Below are 18822 nucleotides of genomic sequence, written 5' to 3'. Positions count from 1 at the left end.
CAATAAACCCTGTGATATTTCTCTCACAGATCATCATGTCGGTCTTTAACAGTCCAGATCCCTGTGGTGAAAAGAAACTATCTGACAGGAACACGGGTCATCATGACGATCACGTTATCCCGCGCACGGCTGACGTTTCCAACGCGGCCACTAGGGGCAGTCCACGCTTTGGAGCGTTGAGTCACCACTCCTTCTTCTCCAGACACAACCCTCACCCACACAGAGTCACACACATGCAAGGTGAGAGACACAACCCTCACCCACACAGTCACACACATCCAAGGTGAGAGACACAACCCTCACCCACACAGAGTCACACACATGCAAGGTGAGAGACCGCATTGGACCAAGGCACCCTATTCCCTACGTAGTGCACTTCTTCTGACCAGGGTTAATAGGGAATAGGGTGCCATTTGTGACACAGTCTCCGCCTTTCTTTTTCTTCGATAGGTCTAAATGGGATTCCAGTATGCATGGTGAATGACGACTGGTACGTGACCACCTCTCTGTTCCCCCATCCGCTCATCAAGAGTCAGGTATTCAGGACAAGTACGGGAGCACCTTTCTCCATGCCTGCAGGACACAGCGTGTTCGGAGGCAGATACAGCACCGGACACAGAACAGGTGAATTTATAAACGTTGCAAAACCTCCGAAAACTTTTCAAAAAAATGTCCAGGTTTTCCAGAATTCCTGTTTAGAAGAATCCCAGAATCAAGAGGGAATACTATAAGCAGGACATCTGGAATCACCCAACCAGGATTTCAAGGAAAGCCTGGGAATTTTGCTATACTAAAATGTACATGAATGTATAGGAACAAATGCTTTACACACGCTCAAGCAGTATGAAATAATTCATTTTGGGTTCCAATATATATGCAATCTTCAGTCTCTTTTGTACTGCCAAGACTCAATTACAGTAGCTACTGTGGGTCTTTCTGCTCTGGAACACTCTCCCTCTCCGCCCTGGAACACTCTCTCTCTCCGCCCTGGAACACTCTCTCTCTCCGCCCTGGAACACTCTCTCCCTCTCTACCCTGGAACACTCTCTCTCTCCACCCTGGAACACTATCCCTCTCCACCCTGGAACACTCTCCCTCTCTACCCTGGAACACTCTCTCTCTCTCCGCCCTGGAACACTCTCCCTCTCTACCCTGGAACACTCTCTCTCTCCACCCTGGAACACTCTCCCTCTCCACCCTGGAACACTCTCCCTCTCTACCCTGGAACACTCTCTCTCTCTACCCTGGAACACTCTCTCTCTCTACCCTGGAACACTCTCTCTCTCTACCCTGGAACACTCTCTCTCTCTACCCTGGAACACTCTCTCTCTCCGCCCTGGAACACTCTCTCTCTCCGCCCTGGAACACTCTCTCTCTCCGCCCTGGAACACTCTCTCTCTCCGCCCTGGAACACTCTCTCTCTCTACCCTGGAACACTCTCTCTCTCTACCCTGGAACACTCTCTCTCTCTACCCTGGAACACTCTCTCTCTCTCCGCCCTGGAACACTATCTCTCTCCGCCCTGGAACACTATCCCTCTCCACCCTGGAACACTCTCTCTCTCCGCCCTGGAACACTCTCTCTCTCTACCCTGGAACACTCTCTCTCCACCCTGGAACACTCTCTCTCTCCGCCCTGGAACACTCTCTCTCTCCGCCCTGGAACACTCTCTCTCTCCGCCCTGGAACACTCTCTCTCTCCGCCCTGGAACACTCTCTCTCTCCGCCCTGGAACACTCTCTCTCTCCGCCCTGGAACACTCTCTCTCTCCGCCCTGGAACACTCTCTCTCTCCGCCCTGGAACACTCTCTCTCTCCGCCCTGGAACACTCTCTCTCTCCGCCCTGGAACACTCTCTCTCTCCGCCCTGGAACACTCTCTCTCTCTACCCTGGAACACTCTCTCTCTCTACCCTGGAACACTCTCTCTCTCTACCCTGGAACACTCTCTCTCTCTCCGCCCTGGAACACTATCTCTCTCCGCCCTGGAACACTATCCCTCTCCACCCTGGAACACTCTCTCTCTCCGCCCTGGAACACTCTCTCTCTCTACCCTGGAACACTCTCTCTCTCTACCCTGGAACACTCTCTCTCTCCACCCTGGAACACTCTCTCTCTCCGCCCTGGAACACTCTCTCTCTCCACCCTGGAACACTCTCTCTCTCCGCCCTGGAACACTCTCTCTCTCCGCCCTGGAACACTCTCTCTCTCCGCCCTGGAACACTCTCTCTCTCCGCCCTGGAACACTCTCTCTCTCCGCCCTGGAACACTCTCTCTCTCCGCCCTGGAACACTCTCTCCCTCCGCCCTGGAACACTCTCTCCCTCTCCACCCTGGAACACTCTCTCTCTCCGCCCTGGAACACTCTCCCTCTCCACCCTGGAACACTCTCCCTCTCCACCCTGGAACACTCTCCCTCTCCACCCTGGAACACTCTCTCTCTCTACCCTGGAACACTCTCTCTCTCCACCCTGGAACACTCTCTCTCTCCGCCCTGGAACACTCTCTCTCTCCGCCCTGGAACACTCTCTCTCTCCGCCCTGGAACACTCTCTCTCTCCGCCCTGGAACACTCTCTCTCTCCGCCCTGGAACACTCTCTCTCTCCACCCTGGAACACTCTCTCTCTCCGCCCTGGAACACTCTCTCTCTCTACCCTGGAACACTCTCTCTCTCTACCCTGGAACACTCTCTCTCTCCACCCTGGAACACTCTCTCTCTCTCCGCCCTGGAACACTCTCTCTCTCTCCGCCCTGGAACACTATCCCTCTCCACCCTGGAACACTCTCCCTCTCCACCCTGGAACACTCTCTCTCTCCGCCCTGGAACACTCTCCCTCTCCGCCCTGGAACACTCTCTCTCTCTGCCCTGGAACACTCTCTCTCTCCGCCCTGGAACACTCTCTCTCTCCGCCCTGGAACACTATCTCTCTCCGCCCTGGAACACTCTCCCTCTCTACCCTGGAACACTCTCTCTCTCCGCCCTGGAACACTCTCTCTCTCCGCCCTGGAACACTCTCCCTCTCCGCTCTGGAACACTCTCTCTCTCCGCCCTGGAACACTCTCTCTCTCCGCCCTGGAACACTCTCTCTCTACCCTGGAACACTCTCTCTCTCCACCCTGGAACACTCTCTCTCTCTCTACCCTGGAACACTCTCTCTCTCCGCCCTGGAACACTCTCTCTCTCCGCCCTGGAACACACTCTCTCTCCGCCCTGGAACACTCTCTCTCTCCGCCCTGGAACACTCTCTCTCTCTACCCTGGAACACTCTCCCCCTCCGCCCTGGAACACTCTCTCTCTCCGCCCTGGAACACTCTCTCTCTCCGCCCTGGAACACTCTCTCTCTCTACCCTGGAACACTCTCCCCCTCCACCCTGGAACACTCTCTCTCTCTACCCTGGAACACTCTCTCTCTCTCTACCCTGGAACACTCTCCCTCTCTACCCTGGAACACTCTCCCTCTCTACCCTGGAACACTCTCCCTCTCTACCCTGGAACACTCTCTCCCTCTCTACCCTGGAACACTCTCTCCTTCTACCCTGGAACACTCTCTCTCTCTACCCTGGAACACTCTCTCTCTCCGCCCTGGAACACTCTCCCTCTCCACCCTGGATCACTATCCCTCTCTACCCTGGAACACTCTCCCTCTCCACCCTGGAACACTCTCCCTCTCCACCCTGGAACACTCTCCCTCTCCACCCTGGAACACTCTCTCTAGTCTGGAACACTCTCCCTCTCCACCCTGGAACACTCTCCCTCTCCACCCTGGAACACTCTCCCTCTCCACCCTGGAACACTCTCTCTAGTCTGGAACACTCTCCCTCTCCACCCTGGAACACTCTCCCTCGTCTAGAACACTCTCTCTAGTCTGGAACACATACATTTACAATGTACTGCCATAAACCTCCATACTACTCAACAGAATAAATCCCACAGTACCCAAGCACCCTTGCACCCTTACACTAGAGCAGTTTTAAATGATAGTCCACTCTGTGCTCACCCCTTCTCTGCCTCTCTCCATCTGCCCTCTTCTGTCACTTTCTCTGCGTCTTGTCTGTTGCCGTCTCAGGTTCTTGTTAGTCATTGTCTCTTTTGTCTACCTTCTTATGACATGGCCTGCTCTGTTCTTCTGGTCCCCATCATATCCTAGTATAGTCGGGGGTGCCTTGAGAGTTATTGAAGATACTCTTCAAAGAAATAAGGTTTCCGACATTTTGGGAAGATGAGCAGGGATTCCGCTTGTTCCACCATTGGGGTTCCAGGACAGGGGAGAGTTTTGACTGGGCTGAGCGGGAGCCTCCCTCCTGTAGGGGTGGGAGGGCCAAGAGACCAGAGGTGGTGAACAGAGTACTCGGGTTGGGATATTTGACTGGGCTGAGCGGGAGCCTCCCTCCTGTAGGGGTGGGAGGGCCAAGAGACCAGAGGTGGTGAACAGAGTACTCGGGTTGGGATATTTGACTGGGCTGAGCGGGAGCCTCCCTCCTGTAGGGGTGGGAGGGCCAAGAGACCAGAGGTGGTGAACAGAGTACTCGGGTTGGGATATTTGACTGGGCTGAGCGGGAGCCTCCCTCCTGTAGGGGTGGGAGGGCCAAGAGACCAGAGGTGGTGAACAGAGTACCCGGGTTGGGATATTTGACTGGGCTGAGCGGGAGCCTCCCTCCTGTAGGGGTGGGAGGGCCAAGAGACCAGAGGTGGCGGAACAGAGTACTCGGGTTGGGATATTTGACTGGGCTGAGCGGGAGCCTCCCTCCTGTAGGGGTGTGAGGGCCAAGAGACCAGAGGTGGTGAACAGAGTACCCGGGTTGGGATATTTGACTGGGCTGAGTGGGAGCCTCCCTCCTGTAGGGGTGGGAGGGCCAAGAGACCAGAGGTGGTGAACAGAGTACTCGGGTTGGGATATAGGGTTTGAGCATCGCCTGAAGTTATTTATATATTTTTATTTCACCTTTATTTAACCAGGTAGGCCAGTTGAGAACAAGTTCTCATTTACACCTGCGACCTGAACAAGATAAAGCAAAGCAGTGCGACACAAACAACAACACAGAGTTACACATAAACAAACGTACACTCAATAACACAATAGAAAGAAAGAAAGCCTGAAGTTAGGGAGGGGTGGTTCCCCTTGCTGCTCAAGCACCAGGGTCTTGAAGATGATGCGAGCTTCGACTGGAAGCTAGTGGACTGTGTGGAGGAGCGGTGTGACAATGGTGAACATAGGAAGGTTAAACACCAGGCGGACTGCGCCATTCTGGATAAGTTGCAGGGGTTTGATGACACAAGCAGGGAGCCCAGCCAACAGAGAGTAGCAGTAGTCCAGACGGGAGAGGACAAGATCCTGGATCACTACCTGTGCCTCTTCCTGTGTGAGGGTTGTACTCTTCGACTGCTGTAGAACATGAACCTGCAGGAGCGAGAACGACAGTGTGTTGTCCAGGGTCACGCCAAGGTTCATTGCACTATGGAAGGGGGACACTTTGCGGAGTTGTCAACCATGACAGAGAGAGGTCTTGGAGCGGGCAGGCCTTCCCGGTAGAAAGAGCAGCTCCGTGTTGTTGAGTTTGAGGTGGTGGGCCGACATCCAAGCTGAGATGAGTGTCGCCACCTAGGTGTCAGAAGCGGGAAGGAGAAAAGTAGTTGAGTGTCATCCTCATAGCAGTGATAGGAGAGACCATGTGAGGATATGACAGAGCTGAGTGACTTGGTGGATAGAGAGAAGATGAGAGGGCCTAGAACCGAGCCCTGGGGGACACCAGTAGTGAGAGTATGTGGGCTCTGGGGGACACCAGTAGTGATAGTACGTGGGCTCTGTGTCACGTCCTGACCAGAGTTCATAGGTGTTGTGCTTGTTTTAGTGTTGGTCAGGACGTGAGTTGGGTGGGCATTTTATGTTGTGTGTCTAGTTTGTCTGTTTCTGTGTTCAGCCTAATATGGTTCTCAATCAGAGGCAGCTGTCAATCGTTGTCCCTGATTGAGAATCATATATAGGTGGCTTGTTTTGTGTTGGGGATTTGTGGGTGGTTGTTTCCTGTGTCAGTGTTTGTGCCACACGGGACTGTGACGGTTAGTACGTTTGTTGTTTTGTATTTTGTCTAGTTGTCTTGTTATTAAATCATGGAAACTTACCACGCTGCACATTGGTCCTCCGATCCTTCTCGCCTCTCCTCGTACGAGGAGGAGGAAGAGCTAGACTGCCGTTACACTCTGGGGGACACCAGTAGTGATGCACGTGAGCCCTGGGGGACACCAGTAGTGAGAGTATGTGGGCTCTGGGGGACACCAGAAGGGATATTACGTGGGCTCTGGGGTGGGGGGGGGGGGGGGCACCAGTAGTGATAGTATGTGGGCTCTGGGGGACACCAGTAGTGATAGTACGTGGGCTCTGGGGTGGGGGGGGGGGGGGGGGGGGCACCAGTAGTGATAGTATGTGGGCTCTGGGGGGGGGGGGACACCAGTAGTGATAGTACGTGGGCTCTGGGGGACACCAGTAGTGAGAGTATGTGGGCTCTGGGGTGGGGGGCACCAGTAGTGATATTACAGGGGCTCTGGGGGGGGACACCAGTAGTGATAGTATGTGGGCTCTGGGGGGGGACACCAGTAGTGATATTACAGGGGCTCTGGGGGGGGACACCAGTAGTGATAGTATGTGGGCTCTGGGGTGGGGTGCACCAGTAGTGATATTACAGTGGCTCTGGGGGGGGGGACACCAGTAGTGATAGTATGTGGGCTCTGGGGGGGGGGACACCAGTAGTGATAGTATGTGGGCTCTGGGGTGGGGGGCACCAGTAGTGATATTACAGTGGCTCTGGGGGGGGACACCAGTAGTGATAGTATGTGGGCTCTGGGGGGGACACCAGTAGTGATAGTATGTGGGCTCTGGGGGGGACACCAGTAGTGATAGTATGTGTTGCAGACACTGATCCTCTCCATCTCACCTGGTCTGAGCAGCCTGCCAGGTACGATGCAATACAAGAGTGTGCAGAGCCTGAGACGCCCAACCCTGAGAGGGCGGAGAGGAGAATATGATGGTTCACGGTGTCAAAGGCAGCAGATCGATCTAGGAGGATGAGAACAGAGGAGAGAGGGTCAGCTTTGGCAGAGCGTAGAGACTGTGACACAGAGGAGAGCGGTCTCAGTTGAGTGAGCTGCCTTGAAGCAGGGTCAAGAAGATTGATCTGAGAAAGATAACAAGAGAGTTGGTCCAAGACAGCATGCTCAAGTGTTTTGAAAAAATAAGAGATACCTGTTGTTTTTGACATCAGAGAGGTCAAGTGTTGGTTTTTTGAGAAGGGGAGCAACTCTGGCCAACTTAAAGTCAGAGGGAACGCAGCTAGGTCAGGGATGAGTTGATGAGGGTAGTGAAGATTGGGAGAAGGTCCCCAGAGATGGTCTGGAGAAAGGAGGAAGGGTTTGGGTCAAGTGGGCAGGTTGTTGGGTGGCCGAACCTCACTAGTCGCAGGATTTGATCTGGAGAGAGAGAGGAGAAAGAGGTCAAGGCGTAGGGTAGTTCTGCTTTAGTGGAACCAGTGGACTCAATAGGCTGAGTGAATGAGTGGGACCAGTGGACTCAATAGGCTGAGTGAATGAGTGGGACCAGTGAGGCTGAGTGAATGAGTGGGACCAGTGGACTCAATAGGCTGAGTGAATGAGGAGCAGATGTCGTCAACCTTGACAAAGTCGTCCACAAGGAGGGGGAGGAGGAAGAAGGAGGGAGGAGAACGTGGAGAAGAGTTTCCCGGGGTTGGAGGCAGAAGCTTGACATTTTGAGTGATTGAAAGTGGCTTTAGCAGTGGATACAGAGGAAGAGGAGGGAGTGAAAGGATGATAGGTCCTCCAGAAGTTTAGTTTTCCTCCATTTCCGCTCAGCTACCAGGAGCCCTGTTCTGTTCACACAGAGTAAATCAGTCATCCACGGGGTGGGAGGGGAAGGTTGAGCTGGCTGTGCGGAAAGGGGCCAATGAGAATCAAAGGTTGCAGAAAGGGAAAGGAAAGAGAGTAGGGTCAAGAGGAAGAGTCAGGAAAAAGGAGGGAAAAGGATTGAGCAGAACGGAGAGAGGATATGATAGAAGAGGAGGAAGTAGTGGGGGACAGAGGGAGCAAAGATTGCGGAAACGCATGACTATCTGGGCTGAGGGTTTAGGGTTGGAGGAGAGATGGAGAGAAAAGGAAACTAAGTAGTGATCAGAGACCAGGAGGGGGGTTACAGTGAGATTAAAACAACCTCTAGTAAAGATGAGGTCAAGCGTATTGCCTCTTGAGTGGGAGGTGACTGGAAAAGGGTCAGGCATCGGGAGGATAAAGTCGCCCAGTACGATGAGCGGTGAACCATCGTTGGAAAATGAGCTTTTCAAGTTGTCAAGCTCATTGAGGAACTCTCTAAGTGCACCTGGTGGGTGATAGATGACAACAATGTTAAGCTTGATTGGACAAGTGACAGTGACAGCATATAATTCAAATGTGGAAATAGACAGGTGAGATAGGAGGAAAACAGAATCTCCTCTTAGGAGAAATGAGTAGCCCTGTGCCACCATTGAGACGAGAGGTCTTTTTTTTTTATTATAAAAAAAAAATGAGTATCTTATTTTTTTTCTTACGCTAGCTTATTAGCATTAGCCACCCCTTATGCTGAGGGAGACTAGCTAGTTAGCTACCACCAACCCTTATGCTGAGGGAGACTAACTAGTTAGCTACCACCAACCCTTATGCTGAGGGAGACTAGCTAGTTAGCTACCACCAACCCTTATGCTGAGGGAGACTAGCTAGTTAGCTACCACCAACCGTTATGCTGAGGGAGACTAGCTAGTTAGCTACCATCAACCCTTATGCTGAGGGAGACTAACTAGTTAGCTACCACCAACCCTTATGCTGAGGGAGACTAGCTAGTTAGCTACCACCAACCCTTATGCTGAGGGAGACTAGCTAGTTAGCTACCACCTATGATGTATATAAACCTTTGGTTGCTGATGATGCTATGTATTGGCCAATGAGAGGCTTGGAAGCCACCGGTCGGCCATATTGGTACTCCCCAGAAAAAGCAGTCCTCCATAGGAATGAATGGAATTCTACAGTATTTCAATTAAAATGGACAAAATTACATGTATTAAAGCATTTGCTGTTCTTGTTGTTGTGGGGATGGTACGATTAGAGCATTTTGTTTTCCTATATATATATTTAGATATATTTAATGTTTAGCTCACATATCATTTAAAAGTCTGCAGTATCTGTACAGTATCTGTAATCTAATCTACATATCAAAAACACATGCAGACATTTCTATAGACTACACAATATCCCCACGTTCACAAGTTCAGGCTATCCTAACTTCAAATTATTAAAAATGTTTAGAAGCTATAAACAGTGGAAATTAGCATAAATTAGCCAAAACATGTATGGCTTCAATGCCAGAAATAAGAACACAGTAGGAGACATTGTAAATGCTACCGCTCTTTAACCATTTCAACTACAAACATTAAAACAATATTAAGAATTTTTAAAAGTTTCAAAACCACAAATACTTTAAAACAAGCTTCAGGAAATGTACCTTTCCAGCTTTTAATTAATTGGTAAATATTTCTAAAAACATAATCCTGCTTATTATGGGGCCGGTGTGTAGGCCAGTGACGCACAATCTCAATGTAATCCTTTTTAAAAGTCAAGAATCCTTTCTGAAGGAACTGTAGATGATATAAACAGGAGTGAGATGTCATTGCCTATGCTCTTTCCTCTTTGCGTTAAAGCTCTGTTATCAGAAGCCTGGAAAGAGGAGTTGAAAGATCTGTCTGCAAAGGTCAGCCTTTCTACTCAGGACAGAAAAGATGTAAGTACATTCATTTAATAAACAACATCAGCAGTTATTTATAACGTCGGGATTGTTCTTGCCGTTATTTTGGACAGTAGCTGAAATATCATGTCTGTTTGACCTTCTCTATTGCGTGTGTGTGTGTGTGTGTGTGTGTGTGTGTGTGTTACTATACAGGAGAATGAAGAGGAGGGTCTAGGACTGGTCCGGAGGAAGACCCAGTACTCTGCCCAGACCGGGAGGATCATCCCTCCCTCCTCTCAGGCTTATCAGCGTAGCCACCAGCCTCAGACCCACCGTCACCCCCCTGCCCCGGTTCTACATCAGCAGGAACTGATGGTACTGTACAGTCTTTCACATTATCTCTATAAGCCAAGCGGTACATACATTTAATTTATTATTACTTCTACTACTACTAACTATTATTATTATTATTACTGTTATTACTATTATTGTCTGCAGTGCACTCCATTCTCCCTCTAAAGGGAAGGGGAATGTTTCCCTCCATTCTCCCTTAAAGGGAAGGGAAATGTTTCCCTCCATTCTCCCTCTAAAGGGAGGGGAAATGTTTCCCTCCGTTCTCCCTCTAAAGGGAAGGGAAAAATGTTTCCTCCCCATTCTCCCTCTAAAGGGAAGGGAAAAATGTTTCCTCCCCATTCTCCCTCTAAAGGGAAAGGAAAATGTTTCCCTCCATTCTCCCTCTGTAAAACCTCTGAACAATTTAATTAAAAATGTATCTAAAATAAATATTGCTCTAAACTATCAATTAACCAAAGCAGATCAGAGACATGAGATACTGAAGTATTTCATGATGTGGTGTTGAACAACGGCCATTTTGATAAATAATAGAAAATAATCATCACCTGATTATATTCATCAGAATAGACTGTCTGGGTTAGATTACGTGATTATATTCATCAGAATAGACTGTCTGGGTTAGATTACATGATTATATTAATCAGAATAGACTGTCTGGGTTAGATTACCTGATTATATTCAGTAGAATAGACTGTCTGGGTTAGATTACGTGATTAATATAATCAGAATAGACTGTCTGTTAGATTACGTGATTATATTCAGCAGAATAGACTGTCTGTGTTAGATTACGTGATTATATTCATCAGAATAGACTGTCTGGGTTAGATTACATGATTATATTCATCAGAATAGACTGTCTGGGTTAGATTACATGATTATATTCATCAGAATAGACTGTCTGGGTTAGATTACGTGATTATATTCATCAGAATAGACTGTCTGTGTTAGATTACGTGATTATATTCATCAGAATAGACTGTCTGTGTTAGATTACGTGATTATATTCAGTAGAATAGACTGTCTGTGTTAGATTACGTGATTATATTCAGTAGAATAGACTGTCTGTGTTAGATTACGTGATTATATTCATCAGAATAGACTGTCTGTGTTAGATTATGTGATTATATTGATCAGAATAGACTGTCTGGGTTAGATTACGTGATTATATTCATCAGAATAGACTGTCTGTGTTAGATTACCTGATTATATTCAGTAGAATAGACTGTCTGGGTTAGATTACGTGATTATATTCAGTAGAATAAACTGTCTGTGTTAGATTACGTGATTATATGAATCAGAATAGACTGTCTGTTAGATTACGTGATTATATTCAGTAGAATAGACTGTCTGTGTTAGATTACCTGATTATATTCAGTAGAATAGACTGTCTGTGTTAGATTACCTGATTATATTCATCAGAATAGACTGTCTGTGTTAGATTACGTGATTATATTCATCAGAATAGACTGTCTGTGTTAGATTACGTGATTATATTAATCAGAATAGACTGTGTTAGATTACCTGATTATATTCATCAGAATAGACTGTCTGTGTTAGATTACGTGATTATATTCATCAGAATAGACTGTCTGTGTTAGATTACGTGATTATATTAATCAGAATAGACTGTCTGTGTTAGATTACGTGATTATATTAATCAGAATAGACTGTCTGGGTTAGATTACCTGATTATATTCAGTAGAATAGACTGTCTGGGTTAGATTACGTGATTATATTCAGTAGAATAGACTGTCTGTGTTAGATTACGTGATTATATTAATCAGAATAGACTGTCTGGGTTAGATTACGTGATTATATTCATCAGAATAGACTGTCTGTGTTAGATTACCTGATTATATTCAGTAGAATAGACTGTCTGGGTTAGATTACGTGATTATATTCAGTAGAATAGACTGTCTGTGTTAGATTACGTGATTATATGAATCAGAATAGACTGTCTGTTAGATTACGTGATTATATTCAGTAGAATAGACTGTCTGTGTTAGATTACCTGATTATATTCAGTAGAATAGACTGTCTGTGTTAGATTACCTGATTATATTCATCAGAATAGACTGTCTGTGTTAGATTACGTGATTATATTCATCAGAATAGACTGTCTGTGTTAGATTACGTGATTATATTCATCAGAATAGACTGTCTGGGTTAGATTACGTGATTATATTAATCAGAATAGACTGTCTGTGTTAGATTACCTGATTATATTCATCAGAATAGACTGTCTGTGTTAGATTATGTGATTATATTCATCAGAATAGACTGTCTGTGTTAGATTACGTGATTATATTAATCAGAATAGACTGTCTGTGTTAGATTACGTGATTATATTAATCAGAATAGACTGTCTGGGTTAGATTACGTGATTATATTAATCAGAATAGACTGTCTGGGTTAGATTACGTGATTTGATGTCATTAGACATGAAAAAAATGATTAAAGCTCCAGAATCTCCACAGAAATACACAGAAATACACAGAGAATGTATGAGTTGATTCCAGGCTAACCGACTTCAACAGAGCTCGGGTCCTGAGGCAATTACATCTCCATTCACAGAGCGAGAAACAAACTTTCTAGCCTCATTTATACCTGCCACTAACATGTGTCCTTTGCCCACATTGTGACCAGATTTCTTGGTACCTCCCTGTATGCAAATTTATGGAGCGCCATGCTTTCAAAATAGTAGTTGTTTATTTTAAGACTCAAATTGATGCTGTAAGTGAATGGTGCCACCTGTCAATGATTTTAGAAGGCAGGATATTGATGATTTAAATGGTTTCACTGTCCAGATCCGTTTACACTTGTAAGATATCCAGACACAATACGTGCCTGAATACCTCCGGAGGTGGTCAGGAAGATCTGATCACAATCAGATCACAATGTGTCTTTTAAATCGTCTACACCCGTCTGTAAATGTGGGCACAATCAGAAAGTGGACAAGATCAGGACAAAGGCTGCATGTTAGAACCAGGTATAAACAGGGCCTCTGACTGTCCTGTAGATCAGGACAAAGGCTGCATGTTAGAACCAGGTATAAACAGGGCTTCTGACTGTCCTGTAGATCAGGACAAAGGCTGCATGTTAGAACCAGGTATAAACAGGGCTTCTGACTGTCCTGTAGATCAGGACAAAGGCTGCATGTTAGAACCAGGTATAAACAGGGCTGCAGACTGTCCTGTAGATCAGGACAAAGGCTGCATGTTAGAACCAGGTATAAACAGGGCTTCTGACTGTCCTGTAGACCAGGACAAAGGCTGCATGTTAGAACCAGGTATAAACAGGGCTGCAGACTGTCCTGTAGATCAGGACAAAGGCAGCATGTTAGAACCAGGTATAAACAGGGCTTCTGGCTGTCCTGTAGATCAGGACAAAGGCTGCATGTTAGAACCAGGTATAAACAGGGCTTCTGGCTGTCCTGTAGATCAGGACAAAGGCTGCATGTTAGAACCAGGTATAAACAGGGCTTCTGACTGTCCTATAGATCAGGACAAAGGCTGCATGTTAGAACCAGGTATAAACAGGGCTGCAGACTGTCCTATAGATCAGGACAAAGGCTGCATTTTAGAACCAGGTATAAACAGGGCTTCTGACTGTCCTATAGATCAGGACAAAGGCTACATGTTAGAACCAGGTATAAACAGGGCTGCAGACTGTCCTATAGATCAGGACAAAGGCTGCATGTTAGAACCAGGTATAAACAGGGCTTCTGACTGTCCTGTAGATCAGGACAAAGGCAGCATGTTAGAACCAGGTTTTAACAGGGCTGAAGATGTGTTTACCACACAAGAATTATTCAATTTCTTGAGAAATCTATTCAGTTTTGTGTCACCCTGTCATGGCCCTCTCCTCTTTCCTTTCATCTCCTCCTCTCTACTTTCCTCCTCTCCTCCTTTCCTCCTCTCCTCTATTCCTCTCCTCCTCTCTCCTTTCCTCTCCTCCTCTCTCCTTTCCTCCCTCCTTTCCTCCTCTCCTCTCCTCTCTCCTTCTCTCCTCTCCTCCTCTCTCCTCTTGACAGGTGCTGGAGCTGCTGTGTCAAATCCTTCAGACTGACTCCTTATCATTGGTCCAGCAGTGGCTGCTGCTCGCGGGCCAGAGGGGTAAAAAAACATACATATACGGGCTGTGTCCTAAATGGCATCCATTTATCAATCAAATGTATTTATAAATCCCTTTTTACATCAGCAGATATCACAAAGTGCTTAGTTGGAACCCAGCCTGAAACCCCAAAGAGCAAACAATACGTTATACTGTACTACTGCTAACCAAGAGAGAGAGAGAGAGAGAGAGGAGAAGAGAGGAAGAGAGAGAGCGAGAGAGAGAGCGAGAGAGAGAGCGAGAGAGAGAGCGAGAGAGAGAGAGAGAGTAATGGTAATGGGGTTGATTCAGTGAATCTAACTCCCTGTTGACTCCCTAGAGAAGGACATGGTGATGGGGTTGATTCAGTGAATCTAACTCCCTGTTGACTCCCTAGAGAAGGACATGGTGATAGGGTTGATTCAGTGAATCTAACTCCCTGTTGACTCCCTAGAGAAGGACATGGTGAGGGGGTTGATTCAGTGAATCTAACTCCCTGTTGACTCCCTAGAGAAGGACATGGTGATGGGGTTGATTCAACAGGCCATGAAGGACTGTGTCTTCCCAAGGCAGCAGAGGTTGACTGAGTGCGAGGTACCCAGACGCCATCCACACACCGCTCTGTCAGGACGGGTACTTACTAGCTGTGGACATGCAAAACTAAGACTTCATACCAGGTTGGTGTGGTTCACAAACCAACAGAAAAGGGTTTACCAGGTTTGCCACAGTTTACCAGGTTTACCAGGTTTACCAGGTTTGCCAGGTTTATGGAACCTGAAACTAAATGCTTTGTTTGCTTTCGCAGTTCATCCCAAATGCAGCTGCCAATCAGCAAGGAGGACAAACCAGGTAATGCTAACGTTTGTCTTGAAGTTGAATTCTACTGTATAAGAAGATACAGGACTACTATGGGGGTTATAGAAGATACAGGACTACTATGGGGGTTATAGAAGGTACAGGACTACTATGGGGGTTATAGAAGGTACAGGACTACTATGGGGGTTATAGAAGGTACAGGACTACTATGGGGGTTATAGAAGGTACAGGACCACTATGGGGGTTATAGAAGGTACATGACTACTATGGGGGTTATAGAAGGTACAGGACTACTATGGGGGTTATAGAAGGTACAGGACTACTATGGGGGTTATAGAAGGTACAGGACTACTATGGGGGTTATAGAAGGTACAGGACTACTATGGGGGTTATAGAAGGTACAGGACTACTATGGGGGTCATAGAAGGTACAGGACTACTATGGGGGTCATAGAAGGTACAGGACTACTATGGGGGTTATAGAAGGTACAGGACTACTATGGGGGTTATAGAAGGTACAGGACTACTATGGGGGTTATAGAAGGTACATGACTATTATGGGGGTTATAGAAGGTACAGGACTACTATGGGGGTTATAGAAGGTACAGGACTACTATGGGGGTTATAGAAGGAACAGGACTACTATGGGGGTTATAGAAGGTACAGGACTATTATGAGGGTTATAGAAGGTACAGGACTACTATGGGGGTTATAGAAGGTACATGACTACTATGGAGGTTATAGAAGGTACAGGACTACTATGGGGGTTATAGAAGGTACATGACTACTATGGGGGCTATAGAAGGTACAGGACTACTATGGGGGTTATAGAAGGTACAGGACTACTATGGGGGTTATAGAAGGTACAGGACTACTATGGGGGTTATAGAAGGTACAGGACTACTATGGGGGTTATAGAAGGTACAGGACTACTATGGGGGTTATAGAAGGTACAGGACTACTATGGAGGTTATAGAAGGTACATGACTACTATGGGGGTTATAGAAGGTACATGACTACTATGGGGGTTATAGAAGGTACATGACTACTATGGAGGTTATAGAAGGTACAGGACTACTATGGGGGTTATAGAAGGCACAGGACTACTATGGGGGTTATAGAAGGTACAGGACTACTATGGGGGTTATAGAAGGTACAGGACTACTATGGGGGTTATAGAAGGTACATGACTACTATGGAGGTTATAGAAGGTACATGACTACTATGGGGTTTATAGAAGGTACAGGACTACTATGGGGGTTATAGAAGGTACATGACTACTATGGAGGTTATAGAAGGTACAGGACTACTATGGGGGTTATAGAAGGTACATGACTACTATGGAGGTTATAGAAGGTACATGACTACTATGGAGGTTATAGAAGGTACAGGACTACTATGGGGGTTATAGAAGGTACAGGACTACTATGGGGGTTATAGAAGGTACATGACTATTATGGGGGTTATAGAAGGTACAGGACTACTATGGGGGTTATAGAAGGTACAGGACTACTATGGGGGTTATAGAAGGTACATGACTATTATGGGGGTTATAGAAGGTACAGGACTACTATGGGGGTTATAGAAGGTACAGGACTACTATGGGGGTTATAGAAGGTACAGGACTACTATGGGGGTTATAGAAGGTACATGACTATTATGGGGGTTATAGAAGGTACATGACTACTATGGGGGTTATAGAAGGTACAGGACTACTATGGGGGTTATAGAAGGTACAGGACTACTATGGGGGTTATAGAAGGTACAGGACTAATATGGGGGTTATAGAAGGTACAGGACCACTATGTGGGTTATAGAAGATACAGGACTACTATGGGGGTTATAGAAGGTACAGGACTACTATGGGGGTTATAGAAGGTACAGGACTACTATGGGGGTTATAGAAGGTACAGGACTACTATGGGGGTTATAGAAGGTACAGGACCACTATGGGGGTTATAGAAGGTACAGGACCACTATGGGGGTTATAGAAGGTACAGGACTAATATGGGGGTTATAGAAGGTACAGGACCACTATGGGGGTTATAGAAGATACAGGACTACTATGGGGGTTATAGAAGGTACAGGACTACTATGGGGGTTATAGAAGGTACAGGACTACTATGGGGGTTATAGAAGGTACAGGACTACTATGGGGGTTATAGAAGGTACAGGACTACTATGGGGGTTATAGAAGGTACAGGACTACTATGGGGGTTATAGAAGGTACAGGACTACTATGGGGGTTATAGAAGGTACATGACTACTATGGGGGTTATTTATTGGACTGAGTCACCACTAGGCATTCTTACTGAACAAGTCTACACACACACACACACACACACACACACACACACACACACACACACACACACACACACACACACACAAGCAGGTTGCACCTTACTTGCCAGTTTCTATCGTACATCAAAGTTCTGTATGTATTTCATAGCAAGGAATGACATGTGGGCTGTTTCCCAATCAACAAGGTTGGTCACAGTTGGTCATGGTTAGATCATGGTTAGATCATGGTTAGATCATGGTTGGTCATGGTTAGATCATGGTTGGTCATGGTTAGATCATGGTTGGTCATGGTTAGATCATAGTTGGTCATGGTTAGATCATGGTTGGTCATGGTTAGATCATGGTTGGTCATGGTTAGATCATGGTTGGTCATGGCTAGATCATGGTTGGTCATGGTTAGGTAACATATTTGACTAGCTCTTGTCCGTTACTCTCTAAGCTTCTGTTCTTTCTTCCAGAGATGATTGGAGAAGCAGAGGTCCTTGAGGTCCACCCAGAAAGCCCGAATCCGCCCGAAACTAAGCCACATATTGCCCAGGATGATCAGAACAAGCAGTGTGATCAGAAGGATTAGACTCCCTTATAGTGTAATGCTTCTGTTTTCATAATTTAAATGTAGTTAGTAGGAAGCCTGTTTATGTATTCAGAAACATTCTCTGACTAGTTATTCTGTATGATGTAACACTGTTGTCATGGTTTAATTCTCAAACAATTCTGAGCCAATTAAATCAGTGTTGTCCCACTTTTGTTCGATTTTATTAGCTTGTTCTGCAAGGCGATGTATGACCACAGTGTGTTTAGATGCCTGAGACTGTGAGACATGCAATGCCAGGCTAGGTTAACAGCTGTCTGGATAATGACTAACAATTATCTTTTGATTATATCTCTAGTTTAGATAGCAATAAAAGAAAAGGCATTATTGAACTATCCAGGTGTCCAATACGTGTCATTGTAGCAATCCTCATCCCCAGATTTCTACACATTTTAATCATTGGTCAAGTGCACACAATTGTCCAAAATAAATTTGACATCCGCTTTTAACCCAACCTCTCCGAAATACATACATAATGTACATATTTTTGGAGAGGTGTGTTGTTGAAAGCTGTTGTTGTGGGGGTTGGAGAGGTGTGTGGGGCTGCTTCACTTAGAGCCCAGAGAGCTGTTGTTGAGGGGGGTGGAGAGGTGTGTGGGGCTGCCTCACTTAGAGCCCAGAGAGCTGTTGTTGAGGGGGTGGAGAGGTGTGTGGGGCTGCTTCACTTAGAGCCCAGAGAGCTGTTGTTGTGGGGGTGGAGAGGTGTGTGGGGCTGCCTCACTTAGAGCCCAGAGAGCTGTTGTTGAGGGGGGTGGAGAGGTGTGTGGGGCTGCTTCACTAAGAGCCCAGAGAGCTGTTGTTGTGGGGGGTGGAGAGGTGTGTGGGGCTGCCTCACTTAGAGCCCAGAGAGCTGTTGTTGAGGGGGTGGAGAGGTGTGTGGGGCTGCTTCACTTAGAGCCCAGAGAACTGTT

The 18822-nt window shown here is 46.8% G+C and overlaps 1 protein-coding gene across 2 annotated transcripts in view; it reads left to right on the top strand.

Annotated features, from left to right (window-relative positions):
• The window catches only part of LOC139580497 (protein TBATA-like), a 30862-nt gene extending 12616 nt beyond the window's left edge, over positions 1-18246 (top strand). Inside the window, exons 5-12 of one of the 2 annotated variants that reach the window (XM_071409241.1) lie at positions 30-240; positions 451-624; positions 9729-9808; positions 9968-10129; positions 14142-14223; positions 14712-14877; positions 15006-15049; positions 17778-18246. In XM_071409241.1, coding sequence (XP_071265342.1) covers positions 36-240; positions 451-624; positions 9729-9808; positions 9968-10129; positions 14142-14223; positions 14712-14877; positions 15006-15049; positions 17778-17893 — 1029 coding nt within the window. In that variant the 5' untranslated portion in view covers positions 30-35 and the 3' untranslated portion in view covers positions 17894-18246. Of the gene's footprint in view, positions 1-29; positions 241-294; positions 329-450; positions 625-9728; positions 9809-9967; positions 10130-14141; positions 14224-14711; positions 14878-15005; positions 15050-17777 lie in introns of those variants that run through there. The other variant, XM_071409242.1, reaches the window with a different exon arrangement.
• The last annotated feature ends 576 nt before the right edge of the window (positions 18247-18822 follow it).

Source organism: Salvelinus alpinus, chromosome 7 (assembly GCF_045679555.1).
Source record: "Salvelinus alpinus chromosome 7, SLU_Salpinus.1, whole genome shotgun sequence".
Classification (NCBI taxonomy): Eukaryota; Metazoa; Chordata; class Actinopteri; order Salmoniformes; family Salmonidae; genus Salvelinus; species Salvelinus alpinus.
The sequence above is the reverse complement of the archived record's forward strand: the minus strand, read 5'-3'. Positions and strand labels throughout refer to the sequence as shown.